The sequence below is a fragment of the Hyla sarda genome, chromosome 1, assembly GCF_029499605.1.
Source record: "Hyla sarda isolate aHylSar1 chromosome 1, aHylSar1.hap1, whole genome shotgun sequence".
NCBI lineage: Eukaryota > Metazoa > Chordata > Amphibia > Anura > Hylidae > Hyla > Hyla sarda.
The window spans coordinates 193400319-193428011 of NC_079189.1; the positions used below are offsets into that span (position 1 = coordinate 193400319).

A 27693-nucleotide genomic window follows, 5' to 3' on the forward strand; every position below is an offset into this window, starting at 1 on the left:
TGATGCGGATGAGATTATATGCACCTCTTAAGTCCAGCTTGGTAAAGATGTGGGCGCCTCGTAGGCGATCAAAGAGTTCAGAGATAAGAGGTAGGGGAGCTAGGGAGTGGTGCCGTGCGCGCCGGAACGAGTCTGGTAAGCGGGTCGGGATGCGCATTGCGAGCGGGCACGTCCCGCATCGCGAATCGCATCCCGGCTGGGAACATTATCGCAGCGCACCCGGTCAGCAGGTCTGACCGGGGCGCTGCGAATGGGAGAACGCTGTGAGCGCTCCGGGGAGGAGCGGGGACCCGGAGCGCTCGGCGTAACAGTATATAACTGGCAAACTAAAAAATCATATAAACCAAGATCTATATTAAATATTCCAAAATACACAATACACCACAGCGAAAAAATGTGAGCTTCAGTTCCTCAGAAAATGAGGCCACCAACTATGGCACAGATAGCGAATATGAAGCCAGGTCCTCCAAGACCGATCAAAGAAATAATCAACCGGCAAAAAATGACAAAACGCTGAATATGAACAGGGACATAACGCAGGCCAAAAAAAGGAGACGGAGGAGACATAGGTCGGGAAGGAAACACAAGTTGAGGAGAGACTGCAAGAGCCACATATACGATAAAGAACAAATATCAACCGAAATACAAACAATGAAAAATTCAGTAGTCAACTTATCGGCACAGATACTTAGCAGTGCACAAATAGAGGTCCTCGAAAAAGTCTCACGTTCGTCCCCACTTGTCTCACGTTCGTCCCCACTTGTAATTTTGACCTATATCACACGATTCTTGATGTCAACAAATTTGTTCGCCTACTAACCATCAAAAGGCATTTTTTTCAAAGTACAGAGGCTGAACCGGTTCCTGGTAGTGACTCTATAAATGTACAGTACCTTAATGTCAGAGGACGATGCCATATGTCCCTACAGAGCACTTTCCAGGACCATGTTGCCACCCAGATACTTGTGGATCTACAGCAAACACCTGATGACACAAATAAATTCTCCAGTACCATCAATACATTCAACACAAAAAATCCAGATTTTTATCCCATCAACTCCAGATCTGACAGTATGGACACCTTTCAACAAAGGGTGGAGCAGGACTTGAAAATTCTTTATCAACAACAGTGTAACAATAGATATGCACACAATCTCACAGCCAATCAGAGAAAAGCTGTTAAGGAATTAATGGAAAATAAAATGTTGACCATACGGCAGTCAGACAAAGGGGGCTCTGTAGCTGTTATGGATACCGCATTGTATGAGACATTGATACTAAAGATGTTGCAGGATACAAACACATACCGCAAGTTAAGCTACAACCCCACGGAAATTGTCAGAAACAAATTAAAACAACTTTTGGAAGAAGGCGTAACTCTACATATCATCTCTGAAAGACAATCTGAATATTTAAAACCGCCACATGTGAAATGCCCTGTATTTCACGCTTTACCGAAACTGCACAAGAGTACATTTCCTCCACCAATGCGACCCATAGTCGCGGGTATTGATTCCCTGTTGGAAAGACTGAGTTCCTGGTTGGATGAACTGTTGCAGCCCTTTGTATGCAGGACCACCAGACATATCAGGGACACTAAGTCCCTTTTACAGGCTGTGGAACACCTTCAATGTTCAGAACATGAAAGTTGGATGACTTGTGACGTTACGGCCCTGTACACATGCATTCCGCATGACATGGCCGTGATAGCCATAACTCATCACCTCAAAAAATACAGCAATTATAGCTATGATTTACAAGAGTATATTCTACAAGTCATGCTTTTTCTATTACAACACAATTTTTTTTGTTTTAACAATGTTTATTACTTGCAGACCACTGGTTGCCCGATGGGCTCCAAATTTTCTCCGTCACTGGCCAATCTTTGTATGGCATACTGGGAGGAGGTTGTCTTGTTCACGCCAGCCAACCCTTTTCACCATCTTATAGGGTGGTATGGGCGTTATATAGACGACCTCCTCCGAGTCTGGAGAGGCACTTCCATTCAAATGCAGCAATTCTCACAGTTTCTAAATGATAATGATTTTTCTTTAAAATTTACAACCAATATGAATTCTGTGAGTATCGATTTTCTGGATGTCACACTTATCGGTGACACACATAAAAACTGCATTAATACTAAATTGTTCCGTAAACCATGCTCGGGCAACAGCCTTTTACATTCCACAAGCTGTCATCCTCATCACATCATTCAAAACCTCCCCAGGTAAATTTGTTAGGGCTAGACTTGCCTCTACTCAAGATTCCATATATTTAGATACATGTAGAGACATCAGGAAACGCCTACGAGATAGAGGGTACGACAAACACACAATAGCGAGAGCTGAGGGCATTGTCAATTCCAAACCGCCGGGACACTACCTAAAGGACAAACCATTACATATTCATAATGATATGGACAATACCTTAACCTTCACCACAGCTTTCTCTAATCAGTTTGCCGATATCAGAAATATCATCCATAAACACCTACCAGTGTTACATCACGACTCCATTATGTCACAAATATTACAAGCCAATAATGTAAAAGTAATTCCACGCAAAGCCAGATCCCTATATACCCAATTATCACCTAGTGATATCACTACCTATAATAATCAGGGCGATACCTGCCCACTAAAGGGAATTATCAGTGTGGAAGGAATAGATGTAGCAACTGTAAATTCATGACTAATTCCAACACGTTCAAATCTTGTGTCACCAGTATCAGTTATAACATTAAAAGCTACATCAACTGCCATACTCACCATGTTGTGTATAGTATTACATGCCTAGACTGCAAACTACAGTACATCGGATGCACCAGCAGAAAACTCAAAGTCAGGATCCAGGAACATTTACACTTACCCACAAATGCTCAATTTACCAACAGATCCATGTCGGGCATAACAAGACACATAGTTGAAAATCATGACGGCATTGTTCCCAGGATAGAGGTCACAGGTTTGGAGAGAGTACGCCCTCCCCGGAGAGGGGGAGACTGGTGCAAAGCTCTGTTCAGACGGGAGGCGTTCTGGATCCTATGCATGGACTCGTGCTTCCCGTCTGGACTTAACTACAGACATGATTTGTCTTATATTTATTAATATTTTTTACATGTGTCTAGTGATATATATCCCTGTACCTAGTTTATACATTTATATATTTCTCCTCTTTTGATATATATTTTGATAAATTTTTGACAAATTTTGACATTTTTTGATCAATTTATACTTCACCTGTGGGTTCACGCCCATGGGCGGTATATACCCCCCCGCCTCTATCAACTATGGGATATGAGGGTATATAAGGAAGTCATGCTGGTTATTGTAGTTGCCATGATTAAGACTTAGCGTTAAGTCGAAACGCTTTGGTGCATTTTGTGTTGCTATTTTTCTATGTTTTTACTATTGCTCATGCACTGGATTTTTACATGAAGAAATAAACTTGGAATTGTACCCAGCTTTGGGAGCCGGAACTTCCTTCCTTTCTCTGAGATTAGCTACAGTGCCATGGGTTGAAAACTTCTTGATAATGTTGCGCACTGTGGACAAAGGCAAATCTAGATCTCCGGAGATGGACTTGTAAGCTTGAGATTGTTGATATTTTTCTACAATTTTGGTTCTCAAGTCCTCAGACAGTTCTCTTCTCCTCTTTTTGTTGTCCATGCACAGACACACAATGCAAAGAATAAGTGAACTTCTCTCCTTTTTATCTGCTTTCAGGTGTGATTTTTATATTGCCCACACCTGTTACTTGCCCCAGGTGAGTTTAATGGAGCATCACATGCTTTAAACAATCTTATTTATCCACAGTTTTAAAGGGTGCCAATAATTTTGTCCAGCCCATTTTTGGAGTTTAGTGTGACATTATGTCCAATTTGCTTTTTTTCCTCCTTTTTTTGGTTTAGTTCCAATACACACAAAGGGAATGAACATGTGTTTAGCAAAACATGTGTTACTGCAATCCTTTTCTGTGAGAAATACTTCATTTTCTTGAAAAATTTAAGGGGTGCCAACATTTACCGCCATGACTGTATATGCCAAATAAAAATATAAAATAGTTAGTTTAACCCTAACGTACCCCCATATGTGAAGGATGGGGTTTTTGTTTCAAGTCCCATGCAAGTATATTGGACTTCTGGTACTTTACTCCACAAGCTCCGCATCTCCTGGTGAATGTGTCAGTCCGGTTGGCAAGCCACACCCTCCCCGCATTCCATGCCCAATCTTGCAAATACAAGCCCACCCTTTAAGCCACACCCCTTTTATTTTCAGTTTACTATATCTTCCTCACAACTCAGCCCCACCTGAGGACGGGATATGGGGATGGGAAATATGAGGATTAGAAATGAGGACTAGATGTGAGGACAGGATATTGGAAGGGGATATGAGGAAGGGACATGAGGTCGAGATATGAGGACGGGATATGAGTTCGGGATATGGGGACGGGATATGAGGTCTGGATATAGGAACAGGATATGCTGAGGGGATATGAGGACGGGATATGGGGACAGGATATGGGGAGGAGATATAGGGACGGGATATGAGGACAGGATATGAGGTCGGGGTATGAGGTTGGGATATTAGGACTGGATATGAGGCCAGGATATGAGGGGATATGGGGTCAGAATTTGAGGACAGGATATGAGGACAAAAGCTTCCTCCTTTGTTGCTTTTCCTGCCCCACAAAGATTAGGTAGGAAAAACTGGGCAGTGCCTGGTACTCAGCTAGTGAATGTAATCATTTTTGTATAAAACAGTCCTTTAAATTGAGTCAATTCAACTTGAGAAAAAACAGACATGTTCGCACATCCACAACATGCACCTTGATCTAATTCATAAAGAACAGGTTGTTAGTGTACTTTATGATCATGAAGTGCAAGCCCGCTAGCCACGTCACGGACACCTGTAAGTAGTGGGTCCCTAGCATTCCTAGCATAAAATGGCGCAGCACTGAGTGGCGACTACCACCACCCCAACACCAGTGCCCACAGGGAACGACCCAACTGGTAGAGCAGCCCCAATGCCACTCAAACCAGTCCCTGGGCCGCACCACCCCACAGACACGGGGCAGCAAGGGACGCCAAACTGCACCGCACCAGGGGGAACAGATGTAGAAAGCTCACTCACCATGATCATTAATTACACTCTCGACCTGTTAGTTTAATAAATGTTGCTGAGAAACATTAGATCAAGTTGCATGTTGTGGATGTGCGACCATGTCTGTTTTTTCTCAAATTGACTTCAAATTGTGTTTTCTATCCTCTCTTTATTTATTTTTTTTGCTTGGTCTACACTCTGCTCCTCCCTCTCAGACCAGGCCTATATACATGGCAGGAAGCTGCATTAGGGCACTATTCCTCCTGGCAGCCTCCCAGTCTCATACTGGGAGCATGTGGTGAGTGAGCTTTTTATATCTAACAAATATGAAAGACGAAGCTCTCGGCACAGCTCTCGTAAACCCGCAAATGACTGATATGACTCCCAAGGACACTGGTCCGTATACACTTCAGCGGGGTGCTCAAACCGGAATTCAGAGCAAGATACACACAAAAGAATTGAGATGGCACTCGCCACAATTGAAGTAACGGGTGTGCTTTATTCGGTGACCGGCAGACTTACAGCATGGGGAGGAGGAACGCCAAGAGCGTGATAGCTATTTCGTTCACCAAGTGCACATCTTCAGACCACTTCCCCACTGTCATCGGTGCCGGTGTGAAATACCTGGCAGTGACGTCAGTGGGTGTATGCCTTCAAAAATACACCAATAAGTGAAAACTGTGTAAAAAAGCTGTAGAAAGGGCTAAAGACATACGTACAGACCAACACAATGCGAAACATAGTGTAACTTCATGAAAATATACTTAGATCCACTTTATCATTCAGGCCAGCTGGACCCTGCAGAATCCACCTTGCCTCCTTCTGTCTCCCCCAGCAACAGTGAGGACTCTTACGATTTTAAAGAACTTCAACACGTTCATTTTTAATATGCTCAATAATTCTGGGACAGCCCTTTAAAGTTTTTACTGACCGCACGTGTTCACGGAAGCAAGTGTGCATGGGGCGTATAGTGCTCTCTATATAGAAGCGTCCGCATGCACACTAGATTCCATAAACTATGTGATCGGTCCGGCATGTCATAAGGTATTTCACAAATACCTTGGATCAGCATAGTATGAAGTTTTTTCCTTTTTTCAAGCTTGGACACATTTACAGCTCCCACAGCAATGATTCCCCGTGGGTGCTGTGCCACTCAGCCAATATAGATCTCTTTTCTTTTCTGACACATAACGGCTTCTTTTAAGAAGATTACCCATATTCTTCACTTTCCAAAAGGATAGTACGGTTCTATTTTGAGTAAGGCTGGGTTCACACTACGTTTTCTCCCATACGGGAGCGCATACGGCAGGGGGGAGCTAAAACCTCGTGCTCCCGTATGCCTTCGTATGCGCTCCCGTATGTCATTCATTTCAATGAGCCGGCCGGAGTGAAACGTTCGGTCCGGTCGGCTCATTTTTGCGCCGTATGCGCTTTTACAACCGGACCTCAAACGTTTCACTCCGGCCGGCTCATTGAAATGAATGACATACGGGAGCGCAAGGTTTTAGCTCCCCCCTGCCGTATGCGCTCCCGTATGGGAGAAAACGTAGTGTGAACCCACCCTAACCTTACTTAACAGGGGGTCTTTTTGAAGAAGTGACAGTTGTCATTTATTGCTTTTTTAATGGTGTTGGAAAGGGGTCTAAAGTCGAACACAAAAGAGAATCTATCAGGGGCTAATTCTACTGTCTGGTACTCCAACTCTGAATATTCACTTAAGGTCACGGTTTTTATGTTTTCTCCTTCTTCTCAATAAAGCGTTATGATCTTGTGAGGCTGCTCTAGTGAAGGCGGCATCTATAATATTCTGGGGATAACCTCAGGGATATATTGAATACTGAGGGATTGTGGAATGTTGGTGTAAAGACTTTCTATATCTATTCCTGCCAGCAAATAACCTCTCAGCCACTTATATTCTTGGATCTTGGATAAGAAATCGTTGGTATTCTTTACCAGTGCATATATATCATTCAGAAGTGGATGGAGTAGCCAATCCACATATTTGGATAGAGGCTAAAGGATAGACCCCATCCCGGACACAATAGGGCATCCGGGAGGGGAGTCCAACGTCTTGTGCACTTTAGGCAACAAGTACCAACAAGGATAATTAGGATCTTTAGGGAACAATTTGCTAGCTGTTTTTTTGCTTAAGATGCCTTTTTCCACATATGTTCTCAGAAGGGGCTGGAACTGTATTTTTGAGTGGGAGTTTCTTTCAGAACCTCGTAGTTTTGGGATTTTTTAATTGGCGAATTACCTCAGCTACATTGTATTTGGCGTATTGGTGTATTTTTGAAGGCGAATGCCCACTGACGTCACTGCCAGGTATTTCACACCGACAGTGGGGGAGTGGTCTGAAGAAGTGCACTTGGTGCACAAAATAGCCATCACGATCTTGGCGTTCCTACTCCCCATGCTGTAAGTCTGCCGGTCACCGAATAAAGCACAGCCGTTACTTCAATTGTGGTGAGTGCCATCTCCATTCTTTTGTGTGTAGCTTTTTATATCTGTTCCCCCTCGTGCCATGCTGTTTGGCATCCATTGCTGCGTCTGTGAGGTGGCGTGGAGCAGGGACTAGTTTGAGTGGCATTGTGGCTGCCCTGCCTGTTGGGTCGTTCCCCCTGTGGGCACTGGTATTGGGGCAGAGGTGGTCGCCACTTGGTGCTGCGCCATTTTATGCTAGGGACCCACTACTTAAAGGTGGCCGTGACGTGGCTAGTGGGATTGCACTTCATGAACATAAAGTACACTAACGATCTGTTAGTTTAATAAATGTTGCTGAGAAGCCTTAGATCAAGGTGCATGTTGTGGATGTGTGACAATGTGTTTTTTCTCAAGTTGAATTCTTAAATTGAGTCAGTTAAATACTACTAAGCAGAGGTGAATAAGAGTATTTCTTACACTCTGAAGTTAAAGGGGTTATCCAGGGACAGAAAAACACCGCTTATTTCTTTCAAAAACGGCTCCCCTTCTGTCTCCAGGTTGGGTGAGGTTTTACAACTTGACTCCATTCACTTCAATGGAACTGAGATGCAGAACCACACCCAACTTGGAGACAGTCGGGGAGCGGTTTTTGAAAGAAAGTCGCTCTGTTTTTCTATTCCTGGATAACCCCTTTAATTCATATTTTTTAAGATCTGGCAGGTAACATGTCCTTTGGTGATGTTTAGCATATTAAAGGGGTATTCCAGGCCAAAACTTTTTTTTGGCTCCGGAAAGTTAAACAGATTTGTAAATTACTTCTATTAAAAAATCTTAATCCTTCCAATAGTTATTAGCTTCTGAAGTTGAGTTGTTGTTTTCTGTCTAACTGCTCAATGATGATGTCACGTCCCGGGAGCTGTGCAGTTCCTATGGGGATATTCTCCCATCATGCACAGCTCCCGGGACGTGACATCATCATTGAGCAGTTAGACAGAAAACTTCAGAAGCTAATAACTATTGGAAGGATTAAGATTTTTTAATAGAAGTAATTTACAAATCTGTTTAACTTTCCGGAGCCAGTTGATAGATAAAAAAAAAGTTTTTGCCTGGAATACCCCTTTAACCCCTTAACGACGCAGGACGTATATTTACGTCCTGGGCCGGCTCCCGCGATATGAAGCGGGATCGCGCCGCGATCCCGCATCATATCGCGTCGGTCCCGGCGCTCATCAACGGTCGGGACCCGCGGCTAATACCACAAATCGCCGATCGCGGCGATGTGCTGTATTAACCCTTTAGAAGCGGCGGTCAAAGCTGACCGCCGCTTCTAAAGTGAAAGTGACCCAGCTGCTCAGTCGGGCTGTTTGGGACCGCCGCGGTGAAATCGCGGCGTCCCGAACAGCTGACCGGACACCGGGAGGGCCCTTACCTGCCTCCTCGGTGTCCGATCGACGAATGACTGCTCCGTGCCTGAGATCCAGGCAGGAGCATTCAAGCGCCGATAACACTGATCACAGGCGTGTTAATACACGCCTGTGATCTGTGTAGAAGATCAGTGTGTGCAGTGTTATAGGTCCCTATGGGACCTATAACACTGCAAAAATCTTTTTTTTTTAAGTGTTAATAAAGGTCATTTAACCCCTTCCCTAATAAAAGTTTGAATCACCCCCCTTTTCCCATAAAAAAAATAAAACAGTGTAAAAAAAATAAAAAATAAACATATGTGGTATCGCCGCGTGCGTAAATGTCCGAACTATAAAAATATATCATTAATTAAACCGCACGGTCAATGGCGTACGCGCAAAAAAATTCCAAAGTCCAAAAAAGCGTATTTTGGTCACTTTTTATACCATTAAAAAATGAATAAAAAGTGATCAAAAAGTCCAATCAAAACAAAAATCATACCGATAAAAACTTCAGATCACGGCGCAAAAAATGAGTCCTCATACCGCCCTGTACGTGAAAAAATAAAAAAGTTATAAGGGTCAGAAAATGACATTTTTAAACGTATAAATTTTCCTGCATGTAGTTATGATTTTTTCCAGAAGTGCGAGAAAATCAAACCTATATAAGTAGGGTATCATTTTAACCGTATGGACCTACAGAATAATGATAAGGTGTCATTTTTACCGAAATATGCACTGCGTAGAAACGGAAGCCCCCAAAATTTACAAAATGGCGGGTTTTTTTTCGATTTTGTCGCACAATGATTTTTTTTTCCATTTCGCCGTGCATTTTTGGGTAAAATGACTAATGTCACTGCAAAGTAGAATTGGCGACGCAAAAAATAAGCCATAATATGGATTTTTAGGTGGAAAATTGAAAGGGTTATGATTTTTAAAAGGTAAGGAGGAAAAAACGAAAGTGCAAAAATGGAAAAACCCTGAGTCCTTAAGGGGTTAAGTCTGCAGTAATGGGGTAATGCTGGTGGTCCCCCTGCTGGTATCCAAAACATACTAACCCATGGTACCCAGCTGTTCCACTATACCGTAATTATTAACCATACTATAGATTATGTCTTTGGATAGTGAAATGTCATAAATGTTATATAGGTTAGTTATACAGTCAGTGCTATGGTATGTGAGCCTACCAACTTGATACTGTAAATGATATGTCGTGCTTTATGTATAAAATCCTTGTAGTTTCTAAGAATGGGGTCTTTTTGCTTGGGTTTAATGGTATTGAATAAAATTTGTGATACCTGGGTCACCTGTAGTGGGGTTTTATGATTAATAGTACATTATTGGCACGTTGCATGAATTTACTTTGGACAGACATCTGGCTTTTCTCAAACAGAAGGAAAAATTTGATGGAAGTGTTTTTTTTTTTGTTTTGTTTTTTAGGAAACTATGATTACATATTTGCTCTCTTGAGTTGTTTGTGCTATGGAGCAGGCGGAATGACACTTTTTTACTGTGTCAAGGTGTTATTTTTTTTTACCCCTACTAGAAGTCTCAATTTAACAATTTCTAAAATAATACATGTGGTACACTAATTTATACTTCACTTTGCCCTCTAGAGACAATTTTATTGAATTTCCTCTTCTGCCTTTTGGCATTTTGTGTCCATCCTCCACTTTAGTGCCTCCCCAGGTTATTTTGAATATTACATTCTCAGTGCCTCCTGCTACATTCAGTGTGAAGGAAGGGTCAGCTTGCGATACATTGATGGCAGTGGCATTGCTAGGGTTGGCGTCACCTGGTGCGGTAAAAAATGGTGTCACCCCAAACTCATACCAGCCCCCCCTAAAAAAAAAAAAATATTTTTTAAGCCTATTGTGACAGACACCAGTGGTGTAGCTTGTTGTGGAAAATTATTTCCAGTATAATGATCAAATATACCAATTGCCACAGAATAGGACAGTGCTAGAGAAGTTTTCACCATTTAAAACTAAAGCTCCCAGTATGACCGAAGCAGTGGTAAGGTTATGCTGGGAGTTGTTGTTTCACCCATCATAACTGCAGAACTTACAACTGACTACAGCTCTGATGGGACAGTCAGGCAGCATACACAATGATATCAGTGACTACAGGTGACAACTTCTCTATAGTGAGGAGAATACACAATGATATCAGTGACTACAGGTGACGTCTTCTCTATAGTCTTTCCTTTTCTAATTTAGCTGGTACATACTGCAATTACTTGTTCCAGCTAAATCTTCTCTCTGCAGAACTATGTCACTATGTCACTATGTCAACGCATTCTGATCTTTTATACGAAAACAATAATCATTATAACCATGTTACACACTGCACTCTCTGAATATAATACTGCTACACACAGTACCCTCTTGATATAATACTTACACACACACACTGTACCCTCTAAATATAATACTACCACACACTGCACTCTTTGAATATAATACTACCACACACTGTACCCCCTTAATATAATACTGTCACACACTGTACCCTCTGAATATAATACTACCACACACTGTACCCTCTGAATATAATACTACCACACACTGTCCCCTGTCCTGTGCCTTCATCATATTAATTCCCCGTCTTGTGCCCCCAACATAATAATAATGCCCCGTCCTATGCCCACACACAATTATTATGCTCCGTCCTGTTCTTCCCACATAATAATGCCTCATCCTTTTCCCCCCCACATAATAATTTCCTTTGTCCTGTTCCCCCACATATAATACTAATGCCCTCGTCCTCCCCCCACGTAACCCTGTGCCCCTTACATATAATTCCCCCTGTCATGTGCCACATATAATGCCCCCTGACCTGTGTCCCTTTCATATAATGCCCCGTCATATGTGCCCCTCTCATATAATGCCCCCTGTGATGTACCTCTCACCTATATAATGCCCCCTGTTGTGTGCCACTGACATCAAATGCCCCGTTCTGTGCCTCTTAGATATAATGCCCCTGTAATGTGCCCCTCAGATCGCGTCCCTGTGGCTCAGACGCTGTGTCTGCAGTGTGTGAGTGAATGGAGGAGCGGAGGCTGACAGCTCCTGCTCCACCATTCTAGTGTACTTCCTGCATTCCCAGAGGTAGTACACCTGCTTGCCTTGCTGGGTGACACCATCCCCCGGTGCCACTGCTACTGATTAATGGATCAATTACATGATTTTTTTTTTTTTTGGTGGGGGGAGGATGCAGATTGCATAAGTGGATTGTTTTTAGTTTTTTATGTTTGCTGTCTTATGCTGTTTACACAAAATGTACTTTATAACTAATTTTTTTTACAGACTCTTATCTCTTTAAAATGTAACTGTTGTTTGCAGAAAAACTTTATATAATGTAGATAACCTTTATATGCATATTTTTTTTATATTTTTGGGTTAAAAAAAATGCTGTCCCTGCAGCTATAGTTTGTGTGTGTCTGTGTGGAGACAAAATACAGGAAGTGTGGGCAGAACAAGCAGTCCTCTGTGCAGGTTCCTGGATTGTCAGTCATCCTGCTGTGTAAGCCGGGGGAATGTCACAGAGCCCCAGTGCACAGAGCCCTGCTTGTCCTCTGTGCACAGAGCCCTGCTTGTCCTCAGTGCACAGAGCCCTGCTTGTCCTCACTGCACAGAGCCCTGCTTGTCCTCACTGCACAGAGCCCTGCTTGTTCTCACTGCACAGAGCCCTGCTTGTCCTCACTGCACAGAGGCCTGCTTGTCCTCACTGCACAGAGCCCTGCTTGTCCTCACTGCATAGAGCCCTGCTTGTCCTCACTGCACAGAGCCCTGCTTGTCCTCACTGCACAGAGCCCTGCTTGTCCTCACTGCACAGAGCCCTGCTTGTCCTCACTGCACAGAGCCCTGCTTGTCCTCACTGCACAGAGCCCTGCTTGTCCTCACTGCACAGAGCCCTGCTTGTCCTCACTGCACAGAGCCCTTCTTGTCCTCATTGTACAGAGCCCTGCTTGTCCTCACTGCACAGAGCCCTGCTTGTCCTCAGTGTACAGAACCCTGCTTGTCCTCAGTGTACAGAGCCCTGCTTGTCCTCGCTGCACAGAGCCCTGCTTGTCCTCGCTGCACAGAGCCCTGCTTGTCCTCGCTGCACAGAGCCCTGCTTGTCCTCGCTGCACAGAGCCCTGCTTGTCCTCGCTGCACAGAGCCCTGCTTGTCCTCGCTGCACAGAGCCCTGCTTGTCCTCGCTGCACAGAGCCCTGCTTGTCCTCGCTGCACAGAGCCCTGCTTGTCCTGGCCGCACAGAGCCCTGCTTGTCCTGGCCGCACAGAGCCCTGCTTGTCCTCGCTGCACAGAGCCCTGCTTGTCCTCGCTGCACGGAGCCCTGCTTGTCCTCGCTGCACGGAGCCCTGCTTGTTCTCAGTGTACAGAGCCCTGCTTGTCCTCACTGTACAGAGCCCTGCTTGTCCTCACTGCACAGAGTTCTGCTTGTCCTCAGTGTTCAGAGCCCTGCTTGTCCTCAGCGCACAGATTCCTGCTTGTCCTCAGTGTACAGAGCCCTGCTTGTCCTCAGTACACAGAGCCCTGCTTGTCAGCGCACAGATCCCTGCTTGTCCTCAGTGTACAGAGCCCTGCTTGTCCTCACTACACAGAGCCCTGCTTGTCCTCACTGCACAGAGCCCTGCTTGTCCACCCACACTGCCTGTATTTTCTCTCTACACAGAGACACTCAGGCAATAGCTGCAGGCACAAGCCACACATTTTTTTTTTTACCCAGGAATATACACATTTATAACCAATGTATAATAAAAATATACATATAACGTTATCTACATTATATAAAAAGTTTTGTAAATAACAGGCACACTTTGAGTAAAGTACATCTTTTTATTCCTAGAGAACATCTGTAAGGTTGTTTTTTTTTTCCACACTGATGACTGTATTTTCATTACTGGAATGCCTAGATTTTTAAACAGATTTAACTATTTATTGCTTTGAACATTTATATAGAGCCAACATATTCTGCAGTGCTGTACAAAAATAGTCATTACTCATATCAGTTCATGTCCCAAATGGCGTTCACAGCCTGAAATCCAAATTAACTAGCAAGGGTTGGTAACACGTAGCACATCCGCAGCGCCTGTGACAGTCACTAGAGTGAGCTCCCTGCTGCGCCCATGTGTCTTGTGTTTCTGCACGTAGCAGCAAACCGCAAAATTTTATTGTGTGGGAGGAAACTCGAGTATTTCGAGAAACTGGAGCTTATTATTAGACATAACATAATTTGTTCTCTATATTATGTGGTGCTGTAAAAAAAAATTACTTAAAGGGGTTATCCAGGAAAAAACTCTCTGATGACACGTGTCTCGGGAACCACCCAGTTTAGAAGAGGTTTGCTATGGGGATTTGCTTCTAAACTGGGCGGTTCCCGAGACATGTGTCATCAGAGAGCACTTAGACAGAAAAGAACAACCTTAATTCAGAAGCTCATAAGTACTGAAAGGATTAAGATTTTTTAATAGAAGTAATTTACAAATCTGTTTAACTTTCTGGAGCCAGTTGAGATATATATATATATATATATATATATATATATATATATATATATATATAGGAAAAAAAAGTTTTTTCCTGGATAACCCCTTTAATATTTTGTAGGCTTTTCATCCTTTATTCTGTATTTCTTGCTATTGCATAGCATACCAGTAAGCTTACTGTTTTTTTTCTTGTCTCTTTAGTCTGCTTATGTTACTGGTAATGCACACATCATTGATGGCGGCTGGAGTCTGTAAATCGAATGACATGATTGTGATGACGGATGAAAAACTTCACCAAAAGTCGACAGGAATTTATCACAGATCAAAACTAATGCAAATGCAAAGAATATAGATTTACATATCTATAAATAATGGGTCCCATGTATCAAAACTTCAGATATTAATGACAGCCAATCAAAGTTCATGTTTATTTCATTTCATTTTTTTGTACGAGAGAGACAAATTCTGATTGGTTGCTTTAAACAAGCCCCCCCCTTGCTCAAAAGGCAGCTTTGATATATGATCCCAATGGTGAAGATTTATCATAGCAACCAATTAGATTCTGTATGCCATAGTACAAATTCTTTTTTATTTTATTTATCCACAAGCCCTCTACATTTGACTTCAGTTAAGAAAAGTAGTTAAATAGGATAAAGTCATATTATTTTGATGATACAATGTAACAAGATCAAGTAAATGTATTAGAGACAAACTAATAAATATTATTTCTAACACCTGTGATTGTTTCCTTTTTCTACTTTTTGTTATTATTCCAGAAGACCTTTATGGGCAGAATCAGAATGCCAGGCCTCGACAAGCCCTAATTTCCTCCTGGCGCCTAGGATTTTGACAGCTATTTCAATATTACCTCAGCAGCCTTCATACCTGCTATCCGCCAGAGCACAGGGAGAGGGGGTATAGGCGCAAGGTGAACAGATGGCGGATGACAAAGAAAATAGCAGGGAAAAGCGGCCACAGCATGTTACATAAAGTGGGCTGAGGAGTAGAATGCTGAGGGATCAGCAGTAGCCACACACAGCAGTCCTGCGGGGCTCTCTGGATAACTGCCACCCTTCACCACACCATTCAATGGTTCAAACAAAATCAGTTAGTTACTCCATTCGGGTGATTTTTCTACCATATCCGATTTTTGGCCTGGACTGAACATAGAGGTCTGCTGCAGTTTTCAGTCCAAGCCAAAATTCAGATACAGTAGGAAAATTACTTGTTGGGGTCATTGGACTGACTGTGGTTGGCTCCTATATGTTGGCAGCAGTTTTGAGCTTCTCCCATGGGATTTGTCCCCCGTAGGCACAAAACATGGTGTGAATGCACCCTTACAATTTACTTTGCCTCAAATTCACTCTTTGTGCTTCACATTGTGATTGTCATGTAAAAAAAGCAAAAAATATTTTCTGTATCGCTTCCAAACAAATATAAGTACCGTACCTGTACAAAAAAACCTTAAAAAATTCGGCAGATGCATGCAGGGATTAACACTAGTTAAATTATTAAAATTATTATATCAAAATAATTTGAAAAAATCCAGTGCAGAGGTTGAAATCCATCATGAAAATTAGCAATATGCCTTCAAAGAGCGAATGCCGGCCTCTTCCGTGGCTAATGATTCACGATCACAGTGGGTCTCAACAGTGAGACCTGGTGCGATCAACAACTTTTGACATGTCTGATTGACATGTTGAAAGTCGTTTTTAATGACAGTAACAATTGAACGGACAGTAGAATAAAAGGAGAACTGATGGCACTCACCAGATAGTTGATGCAGGAACAATGAAATTTTTTTATGGTGCAAAGGTCATACAGCAAACAGGAGTACAGGGGAAAAGAAAGGGGGAGACATTTTATTCTAGGAGGTGTGTCTTTTCAAGTGAGGGATTTTATCTGCTGCCGTACTGATTTAGTGGATACACTTGTATGTGGAAAATTATTTATAATTACTACTGTACGTCCTATGCACATACGGTTCTGTGAGCACATCTATTTAATCAAAACCAAAGGGGTTATCCCAGAGTTATACAGCATGTCTTAGAAGATCATGTAGGCAATGCTAATGTTCTGGAGTTTTTTGGTGTAGAGAGGGTACCAAGTACCAGCGGTGACAGGAGAAAAATTCTCCTACAGAGAGAAGCAACGTGGATCCTGCATACTAAAGCACAGGGACCCGCAGGTCTTAATGATAAAGGGGAGCTAAGCATATTTATTTGAATGCTTTCCATTGTTGCACGTGAATGTTTTTAACCCCCGTTTGCTAAATGTGTTTTGCACCATAAATACATTTCATAGTTCCTGCATCAACTATCTGGTAAGTGCCATAAGTTATTTTTTTATCCTACTGTAGCAATGAACCATTTTTCGTGATTGAGCACCCTGAAGTGAGCGGAACCAAGTTTGGTGTCCCTTGCCTTCCCATCAGCTGCATGTCCCGTCCCTGGCATTGCTGTGCCGAACACTGTCTCTATTGGATGTTACACATTAAAGAAAAACACTCATTTAAGAGGTAGTATCCATAGGTTTCAATGGATGTTAGCATATAAGTTTTTCAACACCAGTTTTAAATCCCATCGTGGGATAGGGTGATGTGCAGGTCTCAACTTGCTAATAGCCTTGAAGAATCAAAAAACAGAAAAGTTCCAAAGAATAGGCTATTGAACTGCACAATAATGTTAGGTAATTGCACCTTCAAGGTTTTGAGCTTCAGGCCCGTTTCAAATCCTTCTTGTAAGAATTGTAAGAGTAAATGAACTTCTCTAGGATTTTCATTTTTTTCTTGAACACCAGAATATAGTTATCAATTCTTGAATAAAAATGAACAGTAGTTGGCTTCCTGAAGGAAAGGAAAGTATCAATTACCTCCTGATATAAAATAGGCCTTGACTTCTTAGAGAAGAAGGTTCATGTCTAGGCGTCAATTGCAGCCTAAGTCTTGGTGATATATTCACTACTGTCACAGTAGATGCCTATTCAGCAGCTTCCCCAATCCACCATTTGATAGCATTGATTCTTGAGAGAACCAGGCCCTACAAGGCCAGTAGACAGAATGGTTATTGCCCAAACTTTCTTGCCTCTATTTTCTTTAGGACTCTCAAATTCATTGTTACCGGTGGAAAGACGCATGCAATTGTATATTTATCATCATCAACAGGCCATCCACTGTCTTCTGATGGAAAGACTGACTTTTTTGCCAGGCGGTCTGCTGCCAGATCGACTTTAGGAGGATTGTCCTAATCTGAAAAGTTTTTTGGATTGACCCTGTATGCAGAAGGGAGCCTAGCCCCAGGGTTAGTTCTTATTCCTGGCTTTGATTAGTTCTTTTTCAAACCAATCTGCTATTAGCAGATGAGCAGGAGACACTTTATTTTTCGATCACGGAAATAATACAAATGATTTCTTTTTCCCTTGTGTGAGACATCTTTATCTGATTCCAACACTTGCTTTACAGCTCATATCAGCTTAGATAGATTATCCTTGTTTAGAATATACAAGTCATCCTTTTCTGCCTCTGAATTCTCAGATGAACCACTGTCAGATAAAACTTGTGCACTTAAAGTGGCAGGCAAGCTGCTCCAAGAAGTACCGGGAGTCTTATTAGCTGAGACATAAACATTCTATAACGTATCACACAACTGATTTTTAAACTACTTAATGTGTCACTTCAAAAGAGACAGACCAAGAATATCTCCAATAAGGTACCTGGGAAGCCCACAGGACAGACAGTCACTGTACACAAATGTCTCTGGGATCACATGAGTTGGGAACAACACAAAGGGACCAAGAAAATTCCTGGTATGCGCCTGGCATAACACACAGCTTCTAATTTAACCCCTTAAGGGCAAAGGACATAAATGTACATCCTGATGCGGTGGACTTAATGCATCAGGAGGTACATTTGCATCCTGTACATAAAGTTAGCACAGGAGCTACGCTTGGCAGATCCCAGCTGCTATCCAGGGACCCGAAAGCCTTCTATTTTATAATTTTTTTTTTTATAGGGAATGGATCCTTACAGCTGGAACATGAAAATATGTGCCAACCTTTCCTTTATGATAATGTTTCCCTTGTTGATTTTGCATGCATTGGTTCCCTGTTTTTTGACAACGAAATAAGATTAAAAAAATTCGGAATTATCATATGCTTGAAAAAAAAAAAACTGTAAGTAATGAACTCTAGCACCCTACAGGAGCAAAATGTATTAAAAACACAAATGCCCAAGAGCCACTTCTGGTTTACAATGCAATTTTGTAGAAGGAATGAATTAAAAAGATATTATACCACTACAATATGTGTCTCTATGAATCACTAAAGGAGCCCATACAACTTATGTCTAGTGTGTGGCAGGCCTCACCATGATGTTGATGCAGAGATTTTTTCTAAGAGGGATTAGCTGGCACCAGAGCTGTCTGGCTGTGGCTTACCCCTCTCTCCCACATAGACAATACAAGAAAGATAACTGAGAAACAACTGATGTTGAACTGGATTTTTTAAAGGGACATTTCATTTGATGTATGATTAATTATTTTACATAATTAGAGGGACATAGGGTAATTGTAAGGAAAAATAAACCTTTGGTGAGGAAGACAGATGTGGAGGCAGTCTTTGAAGGAAGTGAGGGGCATGAGGGAGTATTTGGGATGGAACGGAGGGCATAAAGAAGCAGTCTGTGGGGCGTCAACAGAGCATAGTACTGCAGTTTATGAGTTGGTTTGCACAAAATGTTTTGGTCCTTATTTTCATCCTCATTTTGGTCAGTATTTTTACTAAAACAGAAGTGAGATGGACACAGAGAGAAAAAATTATAATGGAATGATTTGAACATTTTTCAGTGGCACATGCTGCATGATGGAGAGGTACAGGTTTAATGCTTACACGGAACTCATATGTACAGTGGGGCAAAAAAGTATTTAGTCAGCCACCAATTTTGCAAGTTCTCCCACTTAAAAAGATGAGAGGCCTGTAATTTTCATCATAGGTATACCTCAACTATGAGAGACGTAATGAGAAAAAAAATCCTTAAAATCACATTGTCTGATTTTTTTAAGAATTGTTTGCAAATTATGGTGGAAAATATAGTATTTGGTCACCTACAAACAAGCAAGATTTCTGGCTCTCACAGACCTGTAACTTATTCTTTAAGAGTCTCCTCTGTCCTCCACTTGTTACCTGTATTAATGGCACCTGTTTGAACTTGTTATCAATATAAAAGACACCTGTCCACAACCTCAAACAGTCACACTCCAAACTCCACTATTGCCAAGACCAAAGAGTTGTCGAAGGACACCAGAAACAAAATTGTAGACCTGCACTGCAGATTCAGTCTTCCCAGCACCTAGGCTGGGAAGACTGAATCTGCAATCGGCAAGCAGCTTGGTGTGAAGAAATCAACTATGGGTGCAATTATTAGAAAATGGAAGACATACTGATAATCTCCCTCGATCTGGGGCTCCACCCCATCTCACCCCGTGGTGTCAAAATGATCACAAGAATGGTGAGCAAAAATCCCAGAACGACACGGGGGAAACTAATGAATGATCTGCAGAGAGGTACGACCAAAGTAACAAAGGCTACCATCAGTAACACATTACGCCGCTAGGGACTCAAATCATGCATTGCCTGACGTGTCCCCCTGCTTAACCCCTTAACGACGCAGGACGTATATTTACGTCCTGCGCCGGCTCCCGCGATATGAAGCGGGATCGCGCCGTGATCCTGCATCATATCGCGTCGGTCCCGGCACTCATCAACGGCCGGGACCCGCGGCTAATACCACACATCGCTGATCGCGGCGATGTGCGGTATTAACCCTTTAGAAGCGGCAGTCAAAGCTCACCGCCGCTTCTAAAGTGAAACTGAAAGTATCCCGGCTGCTCAGTCGGGCTGTTCGGGACCGCCGCGGTGAAATCGCGGCGTCCCGAACAGCTGACTGGACACCGGGAGGTCCCTTACCTGCCTCCTCGGTGTCCGATCGACGAATGACTGCTCCGTGCCTGAGATCCAGGCAGGAGCAGTCAAGCGCCGATAATGCGGATCACAGGCGTGTTAATACACGCCTGTGATCAGCATAGGAGATCAGTGTGTGCAGTGTTATAGGTCCCTATGGGACCTATAACACTGCAAAAAAAAAGTAAAAAAAAAGTGTTAATAAAGGTCATTTAACCCCTTCCCTAATAAAAGTTTGAATCACCCCCCTTTTCCCATAAAAAAATAAAATAAACATATGTGGGTGCGTGCGTAAATGTCCGAACTATAAAAATATATCATTAATTAAACCGCACGGTCAATGGCGTACGCGCAAAAAAATTCCAAAGTCCAAAAAAGCGTATTTTGGTCACTTTTTATACCATTAAAAAAATGAATAAAAAGTGATCAAAAAGTCTGATCAAAACAAAAATCATACCGATAAAAACTTCAGATCACGGCGCAAAAAATGAGTCCTCATACCGCCCTGTACGTGGAAAAATAAAAAAGTTATAGGGGTCAGAAGATGACATTTTTAAACGTATAAATTTTCCTGCATGTAGTTATGATTTTTTCCAGAAGTGCGACAAAATCAAACCTATATAAGTAGGGTATCATTTTAACCGTATGGACCTACAGAATAATGATAAGGTGTAATTTTTACCGAAATATGCACTGCGTAGAAACGGAAGCCCCCAAAAGTTACAAAATGGCGGGTTTTTTTTCGATTTTGTCGCACAATGATTTTTTTTTCCGTTTTGCCGTGCATTTTTGGGTAAAATGACTAATGTCACTGCAAAGTAGAATTGGCGACGCCAAAAATTAGCCATAATATGGATTTTTAGGTGGAAAATTGAAAGGGTTATGATTTTTAAAAGGTAAGGAGGAAAAAACGAAAGTGCAAAAACGGAAAAACCCTGAGTCCTTAAGGGGTTAAGCCAGTACATGTCTGGGCCATCTGAAGTTTGCTAGAGAGCATTTGGATGATCCAGAAGAGTATTGGGAGAATGTCATATGGTTAGAATGCTGAGTTGCATTCAAAGAACACCATACCTACTGTGAAGCATGGGGGTGGAAACATCATGCTTTGGGGCTGTTTTTCTGCTAAGGGACCAGGACGACTCATCCATGTAAAGGAAAGAATGAATGGGGCCATGTATTGTGAGATTTTGAGTGAAAACCTCCTTCCATCAGCAAGGACATTGAAGATGAAACGTGGCTGGGTCTTTCAGCCTCCATAGGTTTGCATATAGGGGGCGGAGCGTGACGTCACTATGCTCCGTCACTGTGATCGCTAGTAATCAGACCCGGAGCGAGCACGCTCCGGGGGCTGATTTTAACGGGGTGCGGCGTGGAAGATCACGGGGGTCCCCAGCGGCAGGACCCCCGCGATCAGGCATCTTATCCCCTATCCTTTGGATAGGGGATAAGATGTCTTAGCGCCGGAGTACCCCTTTAAGAGTCTTAAAACATGGATTTAAACTTTTACTTCCAATGGACTACACATAGTCTTCCTTACTTAGGTATCAATTTGACCCCCTCGATCTCCTCCTTATACTCAGCCAACATTCCCCAGTTGTTTCATGACATTCGGAGTGACTTACGAACTTGGACTAGCTTCTCCCTGTCGTGGTTGGGTAGAATTGCCTCAGTCAAAATCAACCTCTTACCTAGAGTACTTTACGCTTTCCGTGCCCTACCAATCTCTGTTCCCTCTCAAGCCATAGACCGCTTGCAATCTGATTTGCTCAAGTTTATTTGGGGCTCTAGAGGTAGCAGAGTGGGACGTAGGACGCTATTTACTTCCTGTTCTCAAGGGGGCTTAGGGGTCCCAAACCTCAAGAAATATTATCAAGCAGCGAGGCTGGGTCAGCTTACCCAGTTTCACATACACCACTCTAGCCCCCAATAGGTTTCTATTGAACAGTTAGCTGCACCCACCGTCCCTATATCACTTTTACATTGGCTCCCAGCTAAGGAAAGGCCCTCAATCCTCTCTCCTATTTTATCGCAATTGCTACAATTATGGGATAGCCTTCGCAATAGATTCTCTCTACAATCAATCCATACCCCAGTGGCGCCACTATTGCGTAATCCAAAATTTCCTCCTGGCATGGTCTCGCTGGCTTTCTCTTTTTAGACGAATAAGGGATTGTTTTGCATAGGTAACTTTATTGATAGATTAGGTATCAAACCAATTGCCTACTTCCGCGCCTTCTATAAGCTACCCGACTCAGAATTATTCCGTTACAATCAAATTGCTCATTTCTTGTCGGGTCTTAAGAAGACGTGGACGGATATAACTTCCCGCACCTCTTATGAATCATTGTGCCTGAGAGCTTCCGACAGCCGGGGCATTATTTCCACTATCTATGATACCTTATTGTCTACCCCCACCAAATTGCCGTACATGATTGCCTGGGAGAAGGACCTGGGGAAGGAAATTGAATTGAAAGATTGGATCCTTAGCGCCTCTGTCAACTCCAAACTCTCCATTAACACATCCTTGCAGGAAGCGGGCTGGAAAGTGTTCCTTCATTGGTACTTGGTCCCTACTAGAATAGCTAAAATGTACCCGACAGCTTCTCCATTATGCTTCCGTAATTGCTAGCAGATGGGGACTATGTTTCATATTTGGTGGGCTTGCCCACGTGTAAAACGCTTTTGGATACGGGTCTATTATTTTATTTTGTCGATAACACGTGTGAACCTCGTGAAATCCCCGGAGCAAGCTCTACTAAATGCCCCAATCCCCAATATCTCAAAGGGACTACGCAAACTTTCCTACATCTTTCTAGCCGCTAAGATAGCCAAAGCGACTAATTGGAAATCAAGTTCTATACAATTTCAGCTGATACGCCCCAAGTTAAATTGGATAATGGCTAATGACAAATTGACGAGCCTTTTAAATGATTCCAAACAGTCATTTGAGGCTACCTGGCAACCTTGGGTGGACTATCTGGGTAATCCTTCTTGAAGTTTCTGTCTCTGTTCTTTTCTCCTCTTACCTTCCTTTCTTTTTCTCCTACTGGAACTATTCTCCCTCCTTCCAAAGGCTCATCTTGTGTCTCTTGTTCAAGTGGAGGAGCCTTCATAGGAATCCCTAAATGGGAAGCCACAACTGATTTGTGACTTTGCGATCCGAACCTTTCGGACTTATGCTTAATATATTGCTAATTACTTGTTGAAGTTTGCAATTCCTCACAGTTGGCATAATGTGTACTGCTGACGTTATACGTTTTGTATGCTTATTCATTTTTGATCACCTTAATAATAATAAAAACATTGAAACAGAAAACATGGATTTATTAGCCAAGTCAGAATAACCCTTTGAAGGGTTTTCTATCTACTGACAGGTGGTTTGGAGTTCTTGCCTCTGATAGTACAGGGGAGTGCATTGGCGGGCTAGCAGGGAGGCCTTTATCATGGCACTGCGGTGGTACATTTTTCCTTAAGAAAAGCACCAATAAGTCACCCAAAATATACCCTGTGGATTTCCAGTCACTGCTGCTCGCCGGGCAGTGATTGGAATGGGATGCCTGCTGAAATCATTTAGCAGGCATCCCGTGACATTGCCGAGGGGGGTCCTGAGACCCCCTCAGTGTCGGCGAATTGTGGCTATTTGGGGTCATATAGGTCTCTAGTGACCCGGAAAATAAGGGTGATTGGTGCTGTCCGAGACAGCACCGATCACCCTGAAAGGATAGGAGTGAGGTGGCAAGGGTGCCACCCCTCCTATCCCTGCGATTGTTCTGTCAGGAGTGACTGATCAACCACAGATGGGGGGGGGGGGGGGTGTTAAGGTTCAGTACCCCCGCTCTGCCCACCCACGGTAGTTCGGCCAGAGCAAGGGAATAGTCACAGGAGCGGCATTGGCTTACCAATGGCAATCGGCGGCGGTCCTCTTTGATACGAGTCGGTCCTCTTTGATGCAGCAGCATCGGTGGTGATCTTCCTGATGGGGTAAGTTGGTGATCTCTAAACTGTGGCCCTCCAGATCTTGCAGCTGTTTGTTGTCTGGGCATGCTAGAATTTGTAGTTTTACAACATATAAAGAGCCACAGTTTGGAGATCACTGTGCAGTGGTCTCTAAACTGTGACCCTCCAGATCTTGCATAACTACAACTCCCAGCATGCACGAACAGCAAACAGCTGTCTGGGCATACTGGGAGTTGTAGTTGTGTGCCTCCAGCTGTTGCATAACTACAACTCTCAGCATGCCCATCGGCTATCAGTACATGCTGGGAGATGTAGTTTTGCAACAGCTGGAGGCACACTGGTTGGAAAAGACTTAGAGCAGTGTTTCCCAACCTTTTTTGGGTCGGGGCACACCTGGAAAAAAAAAAATTCCGCGGGGTTGACGAGCAAAAAAAAAAAAAGGAAGGGGGAAAATGGTAAAAAATTCAATGCACTATATCTATTTATCAGTGGGTATGTAGTTTAAAGTGCTGCTTTATACAGCAACTCACCAATGACGTCTTCTCTAATTTGCTTTGTTGCCTTCTCTTCTCCATCTGGTCTGGGCCATCATCACGATTTCTTCCACACACAATTCTTCACCGTTAAACCTGCAAAACAAATCTATTAGGCGCTGAACTTTTTTTTAAATGGGTGACAGAGGGGTGTAGAAGAGTGTACATGGGTGACAGAGGGATGTAGAGGGGTGGACATGGGTGACAAAGGGGTTTAGAGGGGTGTAGAGGAGCGTACAGAGGGGTGTACAGGAGCGTACATGGGTGACGGGTGTAGAGGAGTGGACAGAGGGGTGTAGAGGAGTGGACAGAGGGGTGTAGAGGAGCATACATGGGTGACAAAGGGGTGTAGAGGAGTGTACATGGGTGACAAAGGGGTGTAGAGGAGTGTACAGAGGGGTGTAGAGGAGTGTACAGAGGGGTGTAGAGGAGCGTACATGGGTGACAGGGGTGTAGAGGAGTGGACAGAGAGGTGTAGAGGAGCAGACAGAGGGGTGCAGAGGAGCGTACATGGGTGACAGGGGTGTAGAGGAGCATACATGGGTGACAAAGGGGTGTAGAGGAGTGTACATGGGTGACAAAGGGGTGTAGAGGAGTGTACAGAGGGGTGTAGAGGAGCGTACATGGGTGACAGGGGTGAAGAGGAGTGTACAGAGGGGTGTAGAGGAGTGGAGAGAGGGGTGTAGAAGAGTGGACAGAGAGGTGTACAGGAGCAGACAGAGGGGTGCAGAGGAGTGTACATGGGTGACAGGGGTGTAGAGGAGTGTACAGAGGGGTGTAGAGGAGCATACATGGGTGACAGGGGTGTAGAGGAGTGTACATGGGTGACAGGGGTGTAGAGGAGTGTACAGAGGGGTGTAGAGGACTGGAGAGAGGGGTGTAGAGGAGTGGACAGAGGGGTGTAGAGGAGTGTACATGGGTGACAGAGGGGTGTAGAGGAGTGTACATGGGTGACAGAGGTGTAGAGGAGTGTACAGAGGGGTGTACAGGAGTGTACATGGGTGACAGGGGTGTACAGGAGTGAACAGAGGGGTGTACAGGAGCGTACATGGGTGACAGGGGTGTAGAGAAGCAGACATGGGTGACAGGGGTGTAGAGGAGTGGACAGAGGGGTGTAGAGGAGTGTACAGAGGGGTGTAGAGGAGCGTACATGGGTGACAGGGGTGTAGAGAAGCAGACATGGGTGACAGGGGTGTAGAGGAGTGGACAGAGGGGTATAGAGGAGAGTACATGGGTGACAGGGGTGTAGAGGAGTAGACAGGGGTGTAGAGGAGTGTACATGGGTGACAGGGGTGTAGAGAAGCAGACATGGGTGACGGGTGTAGAGGAGTGGACAGAGGGGTGTAGAGGAGAGTACATGGGTGACAGGGGTGTATAGGAGTGTACATGGGTGACAGGGGTGTAGAGGAGTGGACAGAGGGGTGTAGAGGAGTGGACAGAGAGGTGTAGAGGAGCAGACAGAGGGGTGCAGAGGAGCCTACATGGGTGACAGGGGTGTAGAAGAGTGGACAGAGAGGTGTAGAGGAGCAGACAGAGGGGTGCAGAGGAGCGTACATGGGTGACAGGGGTGTAGAGGAGTGGAGAGAGGGGTGTAGAGGAGTGTACATGGGTGACAGGGGTGTAGAGGAGTGGACAGAGAGGTGTAGAGGAGCAGACAGAGGGGTGTAGAGGAGTGTACAGAGGGGTGTAGAGGAGTGGAGAGAGGGGTGTAGAGGAGTGTACATGGGTGACAGGGGTGTAGAGGAGTGGACAGAGGTGTAGAGGAGCAGACAGAGGGGTGCAGAGGAGCGTACATGGGTGACAGGGGTGTAGAGGAGTGTACAGAGGGGTGTACAGGAGCGTACATGGGTGACAGAGGTGTAGAGGAGTGGACAGGGGGGTGTAGAGGAGTGGACAGAGGGGTGTAGAGGAGTGGACAGAGGGGTATAGAGGAGCAGACAGAGGGGTGTAGAGGAGTGGAGAGAGGGGTGTAGAGGAGTGTACATGGGTGACAGGTGTAGAGGAGTGTACATGGGTGACAGGGGTGTAGAGGAGTGGACAGAGAGGTGTAGAGGAGCAGACAGAGGGGTGTAGAGGAGTGTACAGAGGGGTGTAGAGGAGTGGAGAGAGGGGTGTAGAGGAGTGTACATGGGTGACAGGTGTAGAGGAGTGTACAGAGGGGTGGAGAGGAGTGGAGAGAGGGGTGTAGAGGAGTGGACAGAGGTGTAGAGGAGCAGACAGAGGGGTGCAGAGGAGCGTACATGGGTGACAGGGGTGTAGAGGAGTGTACAGAGGGGTGTACAGGAGCGTACATGGGTGACAGAGGTGTAGAGGAGTGGACAGAGGGGTGTAGAGGAGTGGACAGAGGGGTATAGAGGAGCGTACATGGGTGACAGGGGTGTAGAAGAGTGGACAGAGAGGTGTAGAGGAGTGGACAGGGGTGCAGAGGAGTGGACATGGGTCTACAGGAGGGTGAACATGGGTGACAGAGGGATGACAGAAGGGTGGACGGGAGTGACAGGGATGACAGGAGGGTGGACGGGGTGGACATGGGTGATGGGGGGTGAACGGGAGTGAAAGGGATGACAGGAGGGTGGACAGGGGTGACAGGAGGGTGGTGGACAGGGGTGACAGGAGGGTGGTGGACAGGGGTGACAGGAGGGTGGATGAGGGTGAACATGGGTGACATAGGTGACAGGAGGGTGGACGGGGGGGGATGGTAGTGAAAGGGATGACAGGAGGGTGAACATGGGTGACAGGAGGGGGTGAACATGGGTGACAGGAGGGGGTGGACAGGAGTGAAAGGGATGACAGGAGGGTGAACATGGGTGTGAACAGGGGTGACA

General features: G+C 44.3%; 1 protein-coding gene across 2 annotated transcripts in view; it reads left to right on the forward strand.

Annotated features, from left to right (window-relative positions):
* The window catches only part of BDH2 (3-hydroxybutyrate dehydrogenase 2), a 44549-nt gene extending 29392 nt beyond the window's left edge, over positions 1-15157 (forward strand). For both annotated transcript variants that reach the window (XM_056566349.1, XM_056566359.1), the window contains exon 10: positions 14625-15157. In XM_056566349.1, coding sequence (XP_056422324.1) covers positions 14625-14678 — 54 coding nt within the window. In that variant the 3' untranslated portion in view covers positions 14679-15157. The remainder of the gene's footprint in view (positions 1-14624) is intronic.
* The last annotated feature ends 12536 nt before the right edge of the window (positions 15158-27693 follow it).